Source organism: Dermacentor silvarum, chromosome 1 (genome assembly GCF_013339745.2).
Source record: "Dermacentor silvarum isolate Dsil-2018 chromosome 1, BIME_Dsil_1.4, whole genome shotgun sequence".
Taxonomy (NCBI): Eukaryota; Metazoa; Arthropoda; class Arachnida; order Ixodida; family Ixodidae; genus Dermacentor; species Dermacentor silvarum.
Window position 1 is genome coordinate 222,131,770 of NC_051154.1, and position 20,591 is coordinate 222,152,360.

The 20,591-nt window shown below is 46.7% G+C and overlaps 1 protein-coding gene across 2 annotated transcripts in view; it reads right to left on the reverse strand.

The window, feature by feature from the left end:
- Positions 1 to 20,591, reverse strand: part of LOC119436803 (uncharacterized) — a 125,674-nt gene that overhangs the window by 80,985 nt on the left and 24,098 nt on the right. For both annotated transcript variants that reach the window (XM_037703793.2, XM_049659997.1), the window contains exons 9-11: positions 12,404 to 12,611; positions 8,420 to 8,696; positions 4,300 to 4,374 (exon numbers count right to left, since the gene is read on the reverse strand). In XM_037703793.2, coding sequence (XP_037559721.1) covers positions 4,300 to 4,374; positions 8,420 to 8,696; positions 12,404 to 12,611 — 560 coding nt within the window. The remainder of the gene's footprint in view (positions 1 to 4,299; positions 4,375 to 8,419; positions 8,697 to 12,403; positions 12,612 to 20,591) is intronic.

Genomic DNA, 20,591 nt, shown 5'->3' on the forward strand with positions numbered 1-20,591 from the left:
TCAAATCCACGAACATTTACTGGTTGAGTTCGTGATCGCGAGAAGATTCTCAGTAATACAATAATTGCTAATATTCAAGTTAAAGGGTTCCTGAATCAACTTAGTGAAATAACATAGTCCGTGGGTAGCATACACTGCTGTGAACATCTCAGCCAAATTTTGCTATCATACGCGGTGCATGGAGCTCGCAAGTGCAGCACAAAGTCACCTTTCTCTCAAAAGCTATCTTTTCAAACAGAAGCCACTCCACACTATTCTGGACATTGTATTTCGTAATAAAGTAGATTCCAATACTAAATTAAAATTAATTAAATTATGGGGTTTTACGTGCCAAAACCAGTTCTGATTATGAGGCACGCCGTAGTGGGGGACTCCGGAAATTTTGACCACCTGGGGTTCTTTAACGTGCACCTAAATCTAAGTACACGGGTGTTTTCGCATTTCGCCCCCATCGAAATGCGGCCGCCGTGGCCGGGATTCGATCCCGCGACCTCGTGCTCAGCAGCCCAACACCATAGCCACTGAGCAACCACGGCGGGTAGATTCCAATACGCGGCTGCTATTGGTAGCTGCGGTTGGCTATGCAGCGTAGATACCGCGGCCGCTGCGGGGTGCCACCACGAGTCCACTGGCTAAGCGCACTGAGGCTCGCAGAGGACAACCTCGTTTGGCTTATGTTTAGTGCGTCATAGGCACCAAAATTGGAAGCCGTGGTGTTTACGTTAACATCCAAAATTAAACTTGAACTGCATGCCACGGTGGCATTTAGTAGGCAGAGTGCTGTGGCCATGCTCTACTCTGCCGTTACCTTCGCAGTGCAAGGCACTGAAGAAGGAATGGGAGCACAGCGGAGGCCGTGTTTGATTTCCATTAACTCAGTTTCTACTGAACGCATCGAAGTACTTTTTGTGACAAAGTATTTCTGAAAGAGCCTATTTTCACTTCAAGTGCCTTTCTCCACTTCAATAAAAAGTGGTTCACGGCCCCTTTAAATAAATGAAAAATTCACGTCTCCAATATCAAGTATTGAGTATTTCATCCTTGCACTTCTGCTCTACACATGCCAGTTGCGTATAACTGAGTCTGCTGAGCGTGGCCTTAAAACACTTTGGCGTGCTGCATGGTGTGAATACCCCAGCCACCATGGGGTGCCACGACAAAACTATCAGACAATTGCTCGCGCTGATTGGTCTCCAAGTGACGTAGCTCCAGGCACCTGAGCGCCCATCTAGTACTGAGAGAGCGCTGCACAAGCCTGAAACGGACTTAGCGTTGTAAAGAAATGAAACTAATTTTTGGGCAGGGCCTGGCCTCCTTGCCATCCCCCCTGTGTAGCTTCAAGCGCAATAGTGGAGATGAAAGGAGAGAGGAAGCTGGGCATCAGTGCGATATCCTACTCTAACTACAGTCAACTACAGTGTAATACAATCTCTAATACTGTCGACCGATTTTTCGAACGCCCGATAATTTGGACGCCTTCACAGAACCGCCATGTACCCCATAGAGCCAATGTATAAGAATGTCTGAAATTTCAGACACAAAAACCCTTCGCCACCCTATTCTCCAGACTTTTTGCCGTGGCTGCAGGTCCGAACAACATTAATAGAAGCCACCACTGCCACTATTTTGATAACCTCGCCTCGAATCGGTGCTCTCGCACGCAGATACGCTGGCAGCCATAGCCACCACTGCAGCAACACTAGGCCTAGCTGCTTCAACATTCGCTACAAAGCTTCTTGCTGTCCGGTGCTGTGTTATTCATTGAAAGAATTCGCAGCTGGCAGCAATAGTGCCGATGGCTTCGAAGCGCGGTGAGCACGGCGGATTGCCTAATGCCAGTTCCCAAAAGTCAGCTTTGCCTCAATACTGCAGTGTTACACGGTGAAGCATACAAAGAGTAGGAAGGAGCAATTGTTACGGGACACAGTATGTATTCCTTAATTATACACACGTGAACCTGCTGTCTCCTGTCACAGTATCGGTACCGATATAATGAAGGCAGGCCTTCAGAGTTATTTCGGACGTGCCTGAAAAAATTGGCAACGAACATGTTGACGTCTCATTTTTTAACGTGATAGCGTTAAGGGCCCCGTGTCGCTGGGGCCCGATAGTGATAAGGGCCCCAGAAAATCATCCCGAACCACCCCGACTGCGTAGTCCCTCTGTGTGGCGCAAGGCGTCAGTGAACAAAAATTTATCGAAGTAATATCCGTCAGAAAAAAAAAAAAAGACTTAACCACAACCTGCAGACATGATAGAGTCAGATTGTAATTTGAATGTACGAGAAAACATAATTCCGTTACGAGGAAACTCAAACACAAACCCCTTTTCCAGCATTTCTACCATACAACAGCGGCACACCCAGGTAGGTTTCTTGCTAAAACACCATTCAGATGGTGCTCGCATCCTCGGCAGGTCAAACAGGGACTTGGCCTGCCTAATGCGTTTTGGACAGGTGCGCCTAGGGGCAACAGCAAAAAATTAATAAAATAATAAAAAAAGGTCCTAGTGCCTTAACATTTTAATATAAGACGACTTATACTGCCCCTGGAAAAACGTTTTCCCAGCAATGCATTTGTGTTTAAAAGTGAAGCTAACTTTATGGGGATTGGTGTAAGCTTGATCTTTGTAAGCTGGCTTTCCCACATTCTGTGTTGCAGTGAAGCCTACCCATAAAGCAAAATGGAATGCGAACGGGGCCGATAACGCTATCTCGCAATCCACTCTTGAAATACGAATACTTAAGCTTCAAATATAGAATCAGATATCGAATAATAATATGCAGGTGAATTTAATAGCAAGCTGGATTAATTTTATATGTTGGAACGTTGCAATTACATTGTCAATGTTACAAAACTAGATTAGTAAGCCGTTATACTAAAGCATTGTGTGTTTCGCGCATGTTAACTTGGAAAATTTAGTAATTCCCACTAGCTGTCCTCGCCAGCCTGTGCTTTATTATACATCATCAAATAAATTCCAGCAGACTCGGAGGCATTTCACTGTCAGTCCCCACTCATCGCACTTGCTGTCAAGCAATAAACTCAGAATTGGGGGTGGCGCTGTGAAGTGCACCTTCGCAGTCCCCGTGCTACTTGCCACTGAGAGGCTGGCTTTCCCGTATAGTTTAGACGCTTAGTGGCTAAGTGTGCTTTACAGGCAAAATTTCGCCAGCAGCACATAGTTATCACAAAATCCAGCGCAATATCGCCCCAATATTCTTAGATTATATAGAAACAAATGCTAAGAACCGTGTTTGCTCCCGCACAGCCAGCAATATATTCAATTTGATTAGAATATTCGTATTTCTCATCCAACCGAATATTCGAACATTTTCGAACATCTACTTTTCGAATCGAATATTCGCACACCCCAAAAAATGGCTTTGCGGACCCCCATTTGAGAACCACTGCCTTAAAGAGCTTGTGAATGAATCATGAAAGCCAGCATCATTTAGTGAAGTTTCCATACTTGCACAAATAGCTCTGTATAAGGGAAACAGTATGTGTGCAATTTTAGAACACTTGCTGCAGATAGAGGCACAAAGGCAGGCTGCTGAAACTTCGCACAGAGTGAGTCAAATCTCAGTACATTCCGATGAATATATTTGAAAAGGTGCCTCACACAATTAGAAGCAATTAAGTTAAATCATAACAAGGCGCACACTGTGATGGCTCTTGATGAGAGCATAACAAATACCATGGACATTGTGTTCGTATGGCATTTTGCATTACTATGCACAGCGTACAAATTTAATGTGCTCGTGACCGAGGAGGCCTTGCATTTGGCCACTGCCCGCACTGCTGCCACCATTTTGCACACTGCCTACACATCAAGCTTTAGGTGCCGACATCCGCCAGTGTGGTTGCCTAATGCTGCCATACAGTGCTCCGACAGCTTGTAAAAAAAAAAAAAAAAAAGTTAAAAAACTTCGAGGCATGAAAATAAATTCTGGACTTTTAAGTGCCAAAACCTCCACATGATTATGGGGGACTCCGGATGAGTGGGGGACTCCGGATTAATTCATCCCACCAGGGGTTCTTCCAACGTGCACCCAATGCACGGTACACGGGCGTTTTTGCATTTCTCCTACATCGAAATGTAACCACCACGGCTGGGATTTGATGCCGCACCCTCAGGCTTAGCAGCGCAATGCCACCATGACGGGTAAACCTTAAGGTATATAAAAAGAAATTGACCGGAAAAAAACTTGCAATTTATACACCGAGAAATGCAGTACAAATGGCCCTGCTATGCATTTGGATATAAATGCTGGAATATTTTGGTAAACATGCCTACCTTGCTTGATCCGCCCGAGCCAATGAGGTTCAGCATGTGATACTTCTTGTGATTTATTTCAATGTAGAAATCTCCCTGCAAGGAGAAACCAAAGCTGCAATTTTAAGACAAGTCAATGCTAGTACAGTTAACTTTCATTAATTCAACCCTGACGGGCTGACAAAACTGATCGAATTATCCAGTGGGTCGAATTAACCCTTTGAGACGCTATGTGGGTATGCCAAGGTTGTGCATCAACAGCAAAGGCACTGATGAAAGTAATGACATTTAAATGTGTCACATACATCTTCTGATTTGAACTGTGCTGCAAGTTTGTATAACATGCGCAAACTGTTTTAGTAAATTGAGTGGGAATCAAGATGGTTGGGTACTTTTACTTGGGGTGAGTATGTTGTATGCAGCGGGTTCACTTCTTTCATTGTGTTTCACAATTCGTTGCACCAGACACAATTTTCAAGTGGTTGGATAGGTGATTTTCAAGCCTGCTAGACATAAAATAGTTGATGTTCTCATATCTGATGTTCCTGTATGAGTATTTGCATGGAGTCCACATTATCTAAACATGGCAAAACACATTAAATGATTGAAAATTGGTTATCTATATTGCAACTGTACGTTTATGATTCGGAAAATGTAGGAAATGGTGTTGAGTAAGTTTTAAACCAACAGAATCAGCAGAAAAAAACACCAGAACAGACTGCCGATTCACTCGGCAGTATTTTCCTCGATTCTAACACGGCCCTGAATCAAACGCTTACTTCCTATGTGTCCAAAGCAGATAACTAATGTAGCAATGACATTAAATCTTCTAAACAAAATAGAAGTCTTAAGCGCACCAGACGTTGTAGCAAAAATTGGCAAGGGTCTAATATGTGTTGCACAACAGCAGCCAGTTTACAAACTCAACTTCGCTGCACTAGATCAGTGATATGCGGTAAAGCACCTGAACGCCACCAAGGTGATTTCGGTATCGTGTCCTATTGGCACTGCACAAGCAATTTTTGGTCCAATTTTTATGAAAAACGATAAAAAAAGAAAAAGCGCTTGTTAGAATTGGGTAAATGCCGTAATCAGACATTGTGAGCTATTGTTCTTGCTTGAAAATCTTTCTAGGGCAGGTCGAAAATGAGAGTTTTTGATGCGAGAAGATTCACATTCACTGACCCCTAAGCTCCTCCGAGACAAACGCTGCCCCTAAAGGGGTCGGGCACGTGCATGCTGGCTGGTCAAGTTCGAATGATCCAGCGAAGGCCAATTTTATGATGGAGATAACGAAAGTTTTGCCCCTTATAGTAACTGCATGGGCGCTGGCCGGGACCTTCAGCTAGGATCGAATTAATCAAAAAACTGAATTAACTGGAGTCGAATGAAGTCTACTGTAATTAGTAGGTGAATAGAATGATCTATGCAGTATTGCTTCTTATCCAAACATTCCAGATTTGGTACACTGACAGTACTAACAATATGCAAATAGATACTAACTCCTATAAGAGAGAGCAATTGAGAAAATGTAAAATTTTTAATTACCAAGACATTTATTTTCACTCTATCGTGGCTTTCTTGATAAAACTACGGCAAATTACTGCAAGCTCTCCCTCCGCTTTCACTAGAGAGTGAAAGGAAGTGCATCAGGCACTACTAAACGATTCCACAATGCAGGCCGTTCCCATATACGTAAAGCCTCGTTAATTCGACCCCCTGGAAAATTGGATAATTCGGACACGTCCTTTGGTCCCGGCAGGCGTATGCATTATTTAATGCAATGAAACTCTCGTTAATTCAGCGTATTTGGCCAGACATCGGTTAATTTGGACAACTCTCGGAGGTCAGCGAGCACGGAGCGCCGCAAAAGAGAAAAAACAGCGTTACGTCCACCGAAACGATGCGCCGGAGTTCGCCTCACCATAGTCATCAGTGTAAATCATACACAAATTATAGCAACGCCACAATACTTTGTGCCTATTTGTACCTTTAAATCCTTTATTCTTGCGTTCACCGCCGCACATAGCACCGTGTTGGCCGCGTGCCTTCATGACTGCGTAGTCCCTATTCATGATCGCATCGATAGCGGCTGCGGCTTCATCTGCAGCGGTTGCAGCAAACGGTAGTTCTGACTCTGCACGCGCGTCGGCCGTGCGCCTGCAGAACCGCAAGGTCGCCGTCCATGATCTCGTCGACAGCAGCCGCGATTTCGTCCACAGCAGTTGCGGCTAACAGTAATTTCGTTTTTACTCAGTGCAAAGCTGTCAAGAATGAAGAGCAACGTCTACATCGCGATGGGCAGTGACCTGGCGAAAAAATAATCGGGGATGTGCGCGCAGTAGTGAAAAGCATGTCTCAGGTGAAGACACGCGTTGTGAAGGGTGTCGCGAGGCCTTCGCCGCTGCGAGCCAGTCACGAGATGACGAGAATTGCAGCTTCCGCACTGCTTTTGTGGAAAATAGAAATAAGACTGGCTGATTCAGTAAATCAAAGCGTGTTGCCTAGTATACATTCGTTTACTGTTTTCTTGATACCCTCGATAATTCGACATTCGGCTAATTCGAACATTTTTTTTTTATCCCATGAAATCCAAATTAACGATGTTTTACTTATGCACACTGCGTCCCAAGAAGGCATTGTTATATAGTACATGCAAAAACATTGTGTTCTGGCATATCACTTCACATATTTCCCTATGGTGACACCTAGTACTCTGGACTTTATACTTCAATGGTATACAGTTAAACCTGCTTATAACGAACCTCCATATAACGAATTCCTGGATATAACAAAGTTTTTCTATTCCCCGCCGTTACTCCATAGAAGCACATGTATTTGAGACCTCTACGTAACGAAGTGGCAGCGGGAGACCCCCTTGAAATAACGAATTTTCCCCGCCGAGAACCTAGAGATTTTGCCCCAAATTTTGTCATTTTTTGCGCGAGCAGCAACCGAGAGCACCTTCTCCGCCGCGACGGAATGCGAAGTGGCGGCGTGGCACTTTGCGTGCTCGAATTCACGGCGACTGAGCGCGAGGTGGGCCTGCATCCTTCAACCCGGCGATCTTGGCCTTTTCCCCTCCCTTCATTCAAACCTGATCCCGCCGCTTGCTGCAGCTGGCCTAGCCCGTCAAGCCAGCACTCTCCTTTTCCAGTTGATGTTGCCGAAGAAAAAACAAAAACGTTCCTTTTTTTTTTTCAATGCGCTTGCAACGCCACTTTTTGGTTACCGCGCAAGTCTCTGCGCTTTCCTTCACTAACCTGACACTAGGCGTCACTATAGGGCCGTTTATAGACCGACGTAACGCGAGCATGTGCGCGCATGCTACGTCACGTTGGCGAAAACGACCCCCTCTACAGTCGAGCGCACCGGCGCAGCCAACGTAACCGGCGGCTTCTGACACGGCCCGACGGGCCCGGCGCTAAATTGGCTCCTGACCCATTTGCGCGTTGGTTGCGCGGACCCACAATGCCATTGCGTGCGAAGAAATAAAGGCGCCCACGCCGCTTCGCCGACGGTCGCAGACAGCCGTTCAAAGCGGCGCGCGGGCTTGGGATCGTTCTGCGCACGCTCCGAAGATAACAGCCGATGGCACGCGCGCGCGGAGTATAGAGGAGATGGCGTTTTGGCTGGAGCAGCGCAACCGGTGTAGCGTGACTGGCCGCAAACGATGCTGGCCCGCGTGCCTTATACGACGCGGGCCTTATACAACGCGTGCCTTATATATAAACGGGCCTTATACGACGCCATCGGTAAGCGGCATGAATCGAGTAAATATGGTAAGCGTTCCATTTTCCAATTTTTGTGCCGAACCTTCATATAACGAAATCCTCTTTATAACGAAGTTTTTCGGGAATTTGTCAATTTCGCTATATCCAGGTTTAACTGTACGTCAATGTAGTAGAAGTCAAGGGTTACTTGACTTCCGCTAAACTGCCTGCCCATTCTCATTTGCACCATCACTAAGTTGCACAATCCATTTTTTGCTGTAGTCTTACATAGCTTAAAATTTTTTAAGTCTATATACTTGAAATACTATGACCCAATTCCACCTCAGGACTGTTTCCACAGGTTTCAGGTCATTGCAACATGCAGTTACATGCAAGTTAATGAACAAATGTAATCAAACGATACCCACCCGGGGGGTATCAGGAGCACTCAGCACACTCAGCAGGCTCCTCTTCTTTGAGTGCAAAGACACTTGTAGTGCCTGCTGAGCATCAAGCTGTTGGTTGCGCTCGACACCATTATTTTCGTCAAGGACTGAATGGGAGTGTTTCCCATCTGAGACCACATCTTTGACAGGCAGCCTTGCTCTATTGTTGTTACCAGGCTGATTCTTTGCAGATGCAGGTCTGCATGGAAGCAAGGCGTCAGCCTTTGCACTATGCGGTGCCTTAGGAGGTAGGCATCCCCTGAGAACAGACAAAAGTGAAAGCCTGCCATTCAGGTATAATGTACAAAATTTGGAAACTGTATGAGGAAAAGGATGTGAGGCAATTCCACTAGAAGCAAGGGTTAAAATGTGAAAAGAACTAGGGCAGACTGCTTGGTTCATTTGTAAAGGAGACACTAAAGGAGAACAATCGAGTCAAGCAAGGTTAGGAGATCAAACTTTTGCAAAGTAGACTCTCTTACCAGAAGCAGAGGCTTCGCATGCCCGAAGAAGTTACAAGTAAGGAGAGCACCCTCAAATCACTGAGGCAACTTTCAGGAATTAAGATAACCATAAAAATCAGAGACCTACAGTTTACGAATTCTAGCTGTGATGTACCGAAGACTTCTCTGCAAAATGCCTTCAAGATATTCTGATGAAATTGTGAGAAAAAAAGAAAGCAGGAAATGAACCCCCATCACATAATTCAAAATTAGAATAGGGAACGTAGCAATAACTTAAGGATTAGAAGGACTGTCCACTGACTTGTTAAGGAATCACCACTTCTAAGGTGTAATTGACACCATATCATTGAAACTGTCCATTCACAATGGTCATTTCAGAAAACATGCAAAACACTTTAAACAAATTTTAGGTGTGCAAGCTCACTCGATAAGTGTACGGATGCCAGCAGCTGACTGCTAATCACATTGATATGGCACAACAGATATTTTAGGCAGTAGCAAATGGGACTGAGTGACAAGGGCATAGAATGTGTGCACTAATCTTCAAAAGGCACGTAACTTATGTGGAGGTCGAGCTGCATGCACTGCCAGGGGCGCAGCCGGGGGGGGGTTACATCGGGCACGTGCCTAGAAAACTGCTGCAGAAGAGCGAGGCCCTTGTGACCTTTATATTGGAACAGCAGTGGCAGCAACCATATACCTATATTTATCCGAATAAATATGCTTATCGCAAGTGTGCGCACCTCTATATTTCGTTTGTCATAAGGTAACCAGCACAGCACTACTTGTCCATCGTGATGTAGTTGGCGAGTCTGACACAAGCCATATTAGGTGCTCAACTTAATAAGGGGGGACGCGGCTTTCGCATCGCGAAAAATGGCTAAAAAATCGATTTTTTGAAAATCACATTTTCAGTTTCTGTAACTCTTATTCTATCTGATTCCGAAATATCATCACTGAAAAACAAGTAGAAGTGCTCTAAAAAATTTGTTATATCAGCCAAGGTGCCGAAAAATTGCACGGAAATCGCGAAAAAACGGCGTTTTTCAAGCTACGATATCTCCAGAACGGCGCAGCCGAGCGCCGCCATCTTGGTCTCGTTGGAAAGCGCATTTCTCCGTCTTCAAATCTGCCGCTTCAGCTATCTCCTCCATACAGAAACAAGCACACAAAAAGCAAATGATTGAAGGTCGTGCCGGAGCCACCGATTGGCCGCGCCCGCCACGTGACTCCAGCGCGGTTCGCCATTGGTCCGGTGCTCGCTCCGTGATGGCGTCGTCTGCTCCGCTTGTTGCGGTCTCCTCGCGAGCTCCGGACAGTTTCCATAATCTCGACGAGTGTTAAAGCGGGCGCTACGCGGACATCGCAGTAGCGTGGCCGATTCCGCTTTTTGTGGACGTGTCAGACCCGCGGCTAAGCATTCCGAGCATCGGTGACGCGGACTTCGCGACCGAACTTCGGGCACGGAATGCTCGGACACGCGGCTAAGCCTTTCGCGCGTAGGCGTCTCCGACTCAGCGATGAAGCACATCGCGCGCGGACTTCTCGGATCCTTGCCTAAGCATTTCGCGCGTCGGCACCTCGGACTGTGTGATCGACTCGTCGAGCCCGCGGCTAGGCATTTCGCGCGTCGGCACATCGCTCATCGAGTGTCGACTCCTCGGACCCGCGGCTAGGCACTTCGCGCGTCGGCACCTCGAGCGTCGACTCCTCGAGCCCGCGGCTAGGCAATTCGCGTGTCGGCACATCGCTCATCGAGTGTCGACACCTCGAGCGTCTATTCCTCGGACCCGAGGCTAGGCATTTCGCGCGTCAGCACCTCGGACTGCGCGATTGAGCTTACCGAGCGTTTGGACCCGCGACCAGGCATTTCGCGCATTGGCACCTCGGACTGCGCGACTAAGCTCGTCGAGCGTCTATTCCGCGGACCCGCGATGAGGCATTTCGCACATCGGCACCTCGCACCCGCGACTTGGCACATCGCGCGCCGACTATATTATCGTAATGCCACGATATCTCGTAACAATACCTATCATACCACCCCTTTAATTCATAAAAAGAACCTCATCATGAGCTCTATTCACTAGGCCACTTGGGCTGGCACAGACACCTGGCTGCAGAAGTGAGGCATGATACAAAAGTACAGGCTGGAAAGCACCTAGCAGCTGCATTGCTGCCTATCTATCAGTGGCTCTCCTAACCTCCATAGCCATTGTCAATGGAAGATGATTCAGAAGCCTGCTGAGAGCCTTCATTCAGTAACATGGTCGATTCTACCAAAAGAAAACAATGCCTCACTGACTGCACTAGAGGCTGCTATCAATGAGGCAGTCTGCAGATACAACGCTAGAACTACTGTATATTTATGCCCACATAGTTCTGCACCTCACTTGGTTTGAAACCCAGGCACCATGCTCTTTGTAGAGCAGCAGTAAAGAATGCCATACAAACATGAAAAAGGCAGAACGAAGGCTCAGCAGACCAGAGGCCACATGTCCAAGAAGCCCCACGTCACAAAACACATCAAAGATTACAACTTTGGTGCGTTTTAGAGAACTGAAGAGAAGGTGCAACTTTGAGAGCCGTTTTCTCAAAACTGTTTTTTCGCCTTTCTGCTCAGTTTCTGGAGCTGATTTCTTCGTTACCGTTTAGCCTATTTTGATCCTGTTTTTTTTGTCACGTTCCTTGGACTACAGTGCAGGTCGAGACAGTCTCGCATTTTTATCTTGACTTTTTATAAATTTATGGCATGGCTATTCGTTCACCCCGAAAGTGTGCTTGGTGCGAAGGTAACTTGAAAAATGACTATCTAAAAAATTTGTGTTGCGAAAAAAAAAAAGTAAGACTGTCACGACCTTCAGCACGCATTGAGCTATGCAGTCAATACTCAACGAGCCTTCCATCATGTTTTTTAAGCTCCCTAGGCCCTCCAGAAAGTTCAAGAGAGAAAAATTCTGCTCAATAAAATGTTCTCAAGGTATCACTCTGAAACTTTTATGGAAGTATCAGGGGGACATTCTAAACATTTGTGCCAATTTTCATCAAAATCCATGAAGAAATCAGGAAGTTGATTTTCAAAGCCACATCCCCCCTTAACTACATTTCAACATGTTTGATAAATAGTTTCTGTGATGCCTATCTCATCATAGGTGTTGCTCCAAATCTAAACAAAGCAATTGCTTGCACACCAACTGCCCTTACAAGTTGCACAGGCAAACAATGTTCCTGCTGTACAAGCTATTACAATGCTGTGTTACCATCACTATGTTTTGGTTGGATACCAATGCTGGTGTTCCATCACATACTTGTAATACTCCCTGCTTGGCTGCACTTAGAGGCTTGTCCAATTTAACTGGTGTGACGACAGATACCTCTGAATTTAACAAAATTTTACAGGCACAGCACAACACACGTTTGCTGGAACCAGACAGAAAGCATAAATTCTATTTACATTGCCTAGTTTTTACCACATGTCTCAACGAAACAACAGCTTCGGAATTACCTCTTTGAAGAATGCTGCTGTGGTTGTCCGGAGTGGGCACCACTTATGCTCAAGCCAGAGATGGACACCTTAGCAGGAGATTTATTGTGAACTGCGCTCTGTGAAACAGAACTAGGAGGGCCCCCTTTGTAGCGAGCGCTTATGGAAGCATAGCGCTTGGGACCGTAACTCTTCCGCCGTTCAGAATCCGCAGCCTGTGCCTGTGAGCCTAAGAAAAAAGAAATGTCGATGTGACTATAAAAATAAAGTCCCGTCATAAACACTTGTGCAGTGACACAAAAGGTGCATCATCAATCACAATTTTCTTTTCGCAGCAGATTTCCTTAAAGAAAGCTTTACCTCAGGAGCCCTATCTAAATTCAGGGTGCACGAGGTATCTGAGGATGTAGCTTTTAACTGCCTCAGACATTAACATTTTTATTCTATTTTCTAGATGCTTAACACTTTCCTGCCCTCGCCTATACCAATCAATTTGTATTTTGCCACTCTCCGACAGCTAGTGCCATCTGATGGTTATAAAGGAAATATTTATTCAGTTTCGCCTTTTTGTTTCTTTTCTCAGCCACATGGGGATTTTTAAAGCTGCTATGGAGTAGGAGTGTGGTCAGCATGATGAACTATCATAGTTCCCAAGATGGCATCGACGTCGGGCACCGCTTACAAAAGGAAACATCCCATTTCTACAGGTTTAGATGCATCTGCGTGCAAGCTTTCCGACAATGGAAGCAGTACTGACAGAGAATACAACTTTGGTTCATCCGATTTCAGCATGCAGTTTCGCTTTCTTCTCCGAAACATTTTAATGCTGCCGCATACTGATTTAAAGATATCCAGACTGTTCTAAAAGATCACAGTTCTTATTTACAAGATGTCAACATCCTATGGGTAGGTTCACTTGCCAGTGTCCAAGCAGAAGCAGATTTTCGCACTAGAAGCAGGCTGGGAGACGACCTTGGCATTGGGCTAGGGTTAGTCACTAGGGCTAACAATTTTTATTTTTTTTGTTAATTAAGGGGTTTTACGTGCCAAAACCACCACATGATTATGAGGCACGCTGTAGTGGGGGACTCCAGATTATATTTGGACCACCTGGGGTTCTTTAACGTGCATCTAAATCTAAGTACACAGGTGTTTTCTGCATTTCGCCCCCATCGAAATGCGGCCGCCGTGGCCGGGATTCGATCTCGCGACCTCGTGCTCAGCAGCCCAACACCATAACCACTGAGCAACCACGGCAGGTCGGGGCTACATTAATGTTCTCATAAATATACTATTCCAAGAAATTCTTTACATAGAAAGCTTATACTTGCTGGAATGTTGCACATATCTGTTGCATTGAAAATGTATATTCTGAAATTTTTAATGTGTTTCTGTGAATTAACATTGACATTTTCCCCTAACTTTTTTACACTTTTTTTTACTTTTTATATTATTTTTCACAAACATGTTTGAGATGAGTACAGTTCGGAAGAACTTTTATTCCTCTACAATTTTGTACTATACACTTTCGTATCAAGCATGCTCTGTGTAAGGAAAAAGAAGTATTTAGTAGAATACGAAAAAACTGCTGTTTCCCACAGGAAGGAAAATGTTAACCTTGTTTTTACCAATCCTTCTGTCAACTAGCACATTTATTCCAAGGTATCAGCTTTCAGGCTGACACAGGAGATGAAGCCTAAAGGCCAAACTACACATACGCAGGGGTGGGACTGCTAAAAGTCATGTTGGAGCAATTTTTGAAGCAAGTAAAATTGCGTTTTGGAGCAGCTTGGAGCAGACTAAATTTTATTTTTGAGCAATTTAGAGCAGGCCATCTGAATTTTGGCGAAATAATGGAATACGGAAATAGGCAGAGCACTTTGAAACCACAACGAAACACAGAATAAACCAACACGAAGCGCGCTTTTAGCCTATAGGGTAGCCTTTTATATAGGAGCCTTTTATATAGCCTTTAGCCTAAAGGAGGAAGCGCGCCGTCTTCCGTTGCACGTAAGGCACCAGGGGGGTTATTCCGGTGACTGCTGCGTATGGCGCGGCCGCACGGGCCCTATTTTGAAAGCGATCTGCGATGGGGACAGAGTGCGGGTGCTGATAGCTTTGTGTGCACTGTGCTTTCGCCACTTAGTTCCCGTTGAAGCAAGAGGCTGCATGAAGGTTAATTCTCTTGCTGATGCTGTCGCACTTCCTCACTCCAGCACTTTGACAATGAGTTTTCGCGGTCATCGAGTGAGATGTGTTCATGTTTGCTTGTGCGTGCTTGACACCATGCTTGTTAATTTAGTAAGCAAATGTTTATAAGTTTATATGGCCGATAAAACTATATTTGGTATAGCTGTATACTAATTTGCTATTGCAATCGATGCTTCGCCTTTCGGGCAAAACTGCGGCATTTTACTCCAAACCCGCCTTTAGCCCTTCATGATAGGTCAAAATAGCTAAGGCCTTGCCCATATGGGCATAAAAACAGATTGGACTAGTTTCACATTATACCAGCCTGGGGTAGAGATGCCCGCCCGCTGAATCCGCTGCAGTGCCCTCAGCCTACTTTTCGTTGTTTTGCGCCTCAGCTAGGGAACGCCGCGCCGCTCGGCCCACTCAACCGTATTCTAGTATACTCTAAATACAGCCGCCCTGGCTACTCTGACAGCAGCGACAACAGCCGGGAGTGGCCGCGCTGATGCCAGCCACTTGCCGAAAGCGCTGAAATGTACCAGTGTTAGAAGCGTGAAAATTACGAAGAGAATGTGCCGGAGGCGCCATCGTGCGTTGAGTGGAATGTGAACGGCTGCGCTCTTTTTCAGAGAACGAATCTGCTCGCTGTTCGTGGCCCCTGCTGGGGCACACATGCCGAAGCCGTTCTCTGGCGCAGCATGGCACAATTTCGGTGCGTGGCACAGTTTGGCGCAGGAATCTGCGTTGTATCAAAATGGTGCAATTGGCACAGTAGTCCCACTGCTGCATACGCTTGCCGAGTCATGAAAGCTCGTACCCGCGCGCCTAGCGTTTGCCGCGCCTTGTGAGGAATGGCACGCCTAAATGGCTCACTACTTTCGCCTTGGTACACATCCTTTCACATTTTTGTGAGGTAGCCAGAGCACCGATATTTGTCTGGAGAAGGTATCTGTGCTCGCACTGCACTTCGACGCGTACCATCTCTGCCTCACCAAATGGGTGCGCATTGGCGCAAACGTACATGTAGTTTGGCCTTTAGACTGTACTACACTGTACTACACTGGAACCACATTATAACGAAATGATGGATATAATGAAGTAATGAATATAACATAGTAAATGAAGATCCCCTTGAAATCCCCAGAACGATCCATGCATTTAAAACCTCGTTTTTTAACTAAGTGAAATTGTCCTCCCAATGGATAATTAACTAGATGCGTCTCCGAAACCAAAAAATACCCGAGCATGGCGCGCTGACTACATCGTTTTCCGCGGGGTTCGGCACTTGTTCGCTGTGGCAGTTCAAAAGTGCCACGTCCCCGTGTTGAGTAGGTCGTCGAGCAAAACTGGCCCTTCTCAACGCCGCATGTAGCTGCGCACCTGCGCATAAGCAGCAGCTCACTATCCAATGGCCTCTCTCTCTCTTGCGTGTGCCTGGCTGCACAGCTACGTGCAGCAGTGCAAAAGATCAGTGCATTCAATTCTCTCTTTCTTTACGGTGCCCCGCACAGGCAGCCTGGCCTCGGAGACCTCCCCGGAGCAATCTCGGGGATCACGCCAAGGACGTGCATTCACTTCTCCCTCTCTCTGCAGCATGGCGCTTGGGCTGGCAGCTGGGTGTGGCCTCCGAAATCACATTGGCATCGGTGCAATCATGGAGGCCACAAGCTGACCAAGTCAAGCTGGCGCAGCAAAGTTCGCTGGCCTCTTTGATCTTACAGCAGAGCACTGTGTTGTGGGCTATGTGCTGCTCAACCGCGACAAGCCAAATGAAAAGCGTACGCGAAAGACCATCACAATGGAACAGAAGGCAGCTATCTAAAGGCTGTCGCATCAGGTGCTAAGTCGCGTGTTGTACAGGCCAAAGATTCTTTTGTTGTTTTATTCGAATTTTATCGCACAAATTTGTTTTATTCGAATTTTGTCACTTCTTAAATTTCGCCAAATTCTTTCTTTTGGGGTGAGACAGCAGTTAATAGCTAATTACCATGAGAGAAAGAAATAAGCACTGCCAATGGTCAGACTCCATTAAGGCAGTTGAGTTTCTCCAGCAGGTGGAGGCCTGATGAGAGAGAACCCTGAAAGGTCAATTATGGCCATTCTGAGCAGCTTCAAGTGGCACAATCAGCAGCCAAGCTTTCTGCATGCAGTGCCATTAGGCATCACTCCAAAAAAATAGATTTGTCTACTCCCATAGGGCCCGTGCAATCCAAGAGTGGCTTGCTGTGAGCATCTGCGGCCACATCACCCCCCAATGTGGCATCCTAGTTCCCAATATAAACCTGCTATGCTGCTATGTATGGGGGGCGCCGCTGAGAGTGAGACTAACCAACAGCCACACAACGCTGAAAACTCACTAAAAGGCTGCTATTGTGGAAGCACTGCCCAACATCAACACACACTACCTGATGCGAGAATGCAGCCATTATCAAAGCCCAATTCAGTCAATAATTGCGGTTAAAGATTGTTATATTTAACATTACTACAAAAAGCAGCAGCAAGAGAAACAATGCAAGAAGTTTGGAACGAATATATCAATTGTCCAAAGTACTGTTGCTGTTTGTGAAGTCATTATGTTCTCAAATACCTCTCGCACCCAGTAAATGGAAACAGAAATTGCTTTTCTTGCCTCACACTGCACTAAATTTGATGAGGCTTGTTGTATTTAAAGAAAAAAAGCTAAAATCAACTGACTGTAGGCAGCATATTTTTAATTTAGGCCATCAATATTCTTTTATAAAGTTGTTGAAGATAGCAAATGTTAAGAAAAGTTCAGAACTCAACTAATCAACAAAAAGCTATCAATTCTGTAAACTGCACTTATTGAGAAATGACCTAAAGCCTCCAAAATTGTGTATTAAACATCATTCCACTACATATACCACTAATTTGTGAGTGGCATACTAAAACTAGTATAAGTATCAATATCATGTTAACTGTAAACTCATAGATCACATTTTCCTCCTGCAAATGCTAACAAATTCAGTTTACAAAATTGCGATATTTGCTTTATGTGAAGTTAAAAATTTGTAAACTTTCCCAAACTTCTTTGGAACTTTCAGGTTTCGGGAAATTTACATTAACAATTGAGGCCCTAAATCAAAATTCCCACAGTCGGTAGAATTGAGCTTTCTCTTAAAAGGAACAAATTTTATTCAAATCGGTTCAGTGGACGTTTCACAAGAGCATTTCTGCGTTTCACACGCATTTGAGTAGAAAAATTGCAGTTGGCCCCAAGGTAAAGGTTTCACTAAACTTTAAACTGACTATATTCACAAAATTTAGCAATGGCATATTCACAATCAACACCATGGAAAGTCACTAATCAGAACCAAATAAAGAAAAAAAAAAAAAAAACACAAAATGCCTTCACTGTGGTTGTAAAGAAAAAAAAATGTTGCAGTTTTGCCCGAAAGGCGAAGCATCAATTGCGATGGCAAATTAGTAGAGAGCTATTCGGAGTAGGGATAGTGGTGGTGGTGAAAAACATTTATTGAACTAGTTCCAGAGAGGTGATTGGGTTAGGGCCCTATTGGCCTCCTCCCCTCACAGTACTAGGTGGAGCCCCTATTCCGGGGCCCCATTGGCAAGCAACGCCGCCCGCGTCCGTTGAACCAAGGCCTTTTGGGTCTTGAGGTCTTGACAGCCGAGCAGGGCCGCCTCCCAGTCCTCTCTGGTGGGATTGGGGTTGGGGGGGATGGATGGGTTTGAATGGCACGCCCATACTATGTGGAAGGTGTCAGCCACCTCCCCACAGAACTGGCACGCACCGTCAAAGGATGGGTTGAAATGCTTCAGCACCGCCGGGCACAGTACAGTGTTGGTAAAAATTTTGATGAGGAGGCGCTCGTCAGCGCGATCCAGTCCCTTACAAGGGGCCGGGTAACGCCGGTGCTCCTCCTTATAGTAATCTGTGATTTCTTTGAATGAAAGGGCCAGATTGTCTGACTGGGAGTAGGCTTCCAAGGACAGGGAAACAGCCCGGGGAGAGAGTGCGCGGGCGGCCTGATCGGCCTGTTCGTTTCCCTGGAGTCCCTGGTGACTGGGGGCCCAAATCAGGTTACGCGGAGTTGGATCAAAGTATAGACAGCTAGATTGGAGTATGCGCTGGGCAAGCGGGGGGGCCCACCCCAGCTCATAGTTCCGACAAGCCCCTCGCGAATCGGTGATGATGTGTGTCGACGTGGGATTAGTGAGGGCCAGAGCGATTGCAATCTCCTCTGCGTGTGTTGCGCTGTAGGCTTTGAAAGTGAGCCCGTTAACTGTGTTAGTGTTGTGTACGACTGCAGCCGTGTACCACCCTCCGTGGTGTGGGCCGGCAACGTCCACGTAATACACGTGTTGTTGGTGACCATAGTGTCGCTGCAACGCTTTCGCGCGCGCCTGGCGACGACCGCTATGGTCTTCTTTGGACATGTTGCGGGGAAGGGTCGGACCCGGAGGGCGCGTCTCCAGGGTTCTGGCACTCTCACCCTTTCCTCAATGTGGTAGTCGTGTTTGATGTGTAGCCGGTCCAAGAGGCGGCGACCGGACGGGGTCTGTGCAAGACGCGTGTATTGGTTGACTAAGTGGGCTTCTCGAAGTTCCCGGAAAGTATTCACCAAGCCCAGGGCCAGAAGTCTCTGGTTGGACGTGGTGATCGGGAGGTCGAGAGCCCGCTTGATGACTTTCCGGTGGATGACCTCCAATTGGTCATCATCGTGTTTGCGCAGGTGCAAGTAGGGGGTCGAGTAGAGGATTCTACTTGTTACGAAAGCATGGGCAAGCCGCAATGCATCCTTGCTTCGTAATCCGCCCCTCTTGTTGGAAACCCGGCGGACCATGCGGCCCACCTGGTCTCCCACCTTGCGAAGTTTGGCCAGGGTGGTGTCGGCCCTGCGTTGGTGGTGTATGAAGAGGCCAAGGACGCGGATCTCCTTGGCCTCCCGGATCAACCCCGAGGGGAGAATGATGCGTAGCTGAGTTGTGTCCCGAGGGGAGGGACGTAGGTGCACAAATTCAGATTTAGCAAGGGCGCACTGGAGTCCGCAGTAGGTTGCGTAGTCGTCGACTACGGTTGCTGCTGCTTGCAGGCAGGACTCCATGTGGCCCAGGTTACCTTGCGTGGCCCAGATTGTGATATATATATAGTAGTTTTATTGGCTGCATAAACTTGGACACATTCACTTACTAACTCAAATAACAAGCGTGGTGTCAGCGTGCACAAGCACACGTGAATAGATCACACTCGATGACCACAGACAACCACTGTAAAAACGCTGGCGGCAAGTGCAGCCGCCGCCGCGAGCGAAGGTTCGTGCGGTCTATCGTTTCAACGGGAACTGAGCGGTCGAATGCACAGCGCATACAAAGGTCAGAGCCATGTGGAGATCGCTTGCAAGATACGGCGCGCGCGACAACACTGGCAGCCCATACCAGCGCAAACATATAATAAAGAACCAAGCGCGAAGTACATGAACGCATCTGTTGGCAGAGTAGAAGCCGCACCCCTCCCCCCTCCCGCGCTGCCTTCCCGCTCTGCTCCTTTTGCGTGGGAGATTGCGTCGCCAGTTCCCCTTGCGCTCGGTTGCAAGATACGCATTTGGTGCCGCAGCAAAGCGTCGCCCCCCCCCATCCCTCCCATACCACCACGGCGTTTCGCACCACGGAAGTCGCGTTTGCTTTCCGCTGTGCGTTCGCTCTCCGTGATAGCGTGCGCCGTGGGACGCGCTTTCACTCGCACATACGGCACGCGGCGACGATTTTATCGTCCTTGGACTTTATACGGAACCTCACGGCGACGACAGAAATCTGCTTGAAGGGTCCATATAATTGCTATCGCAATAAAATACCACCGTCAATGACCTACCATAGAAATTGCTCAGAAGTGCCTCACTGAAGAGACCAGATGCCCTAATTCATGCAGTATACACGCCACTTTTACAGGCCTGGTTCTACTTTCCCCATGGTGTTTTGTCCCCACTTCCGCACCTTTGGCTAGCACCAAGCTAGAATGTATCGTGGTGCCACCTACAAT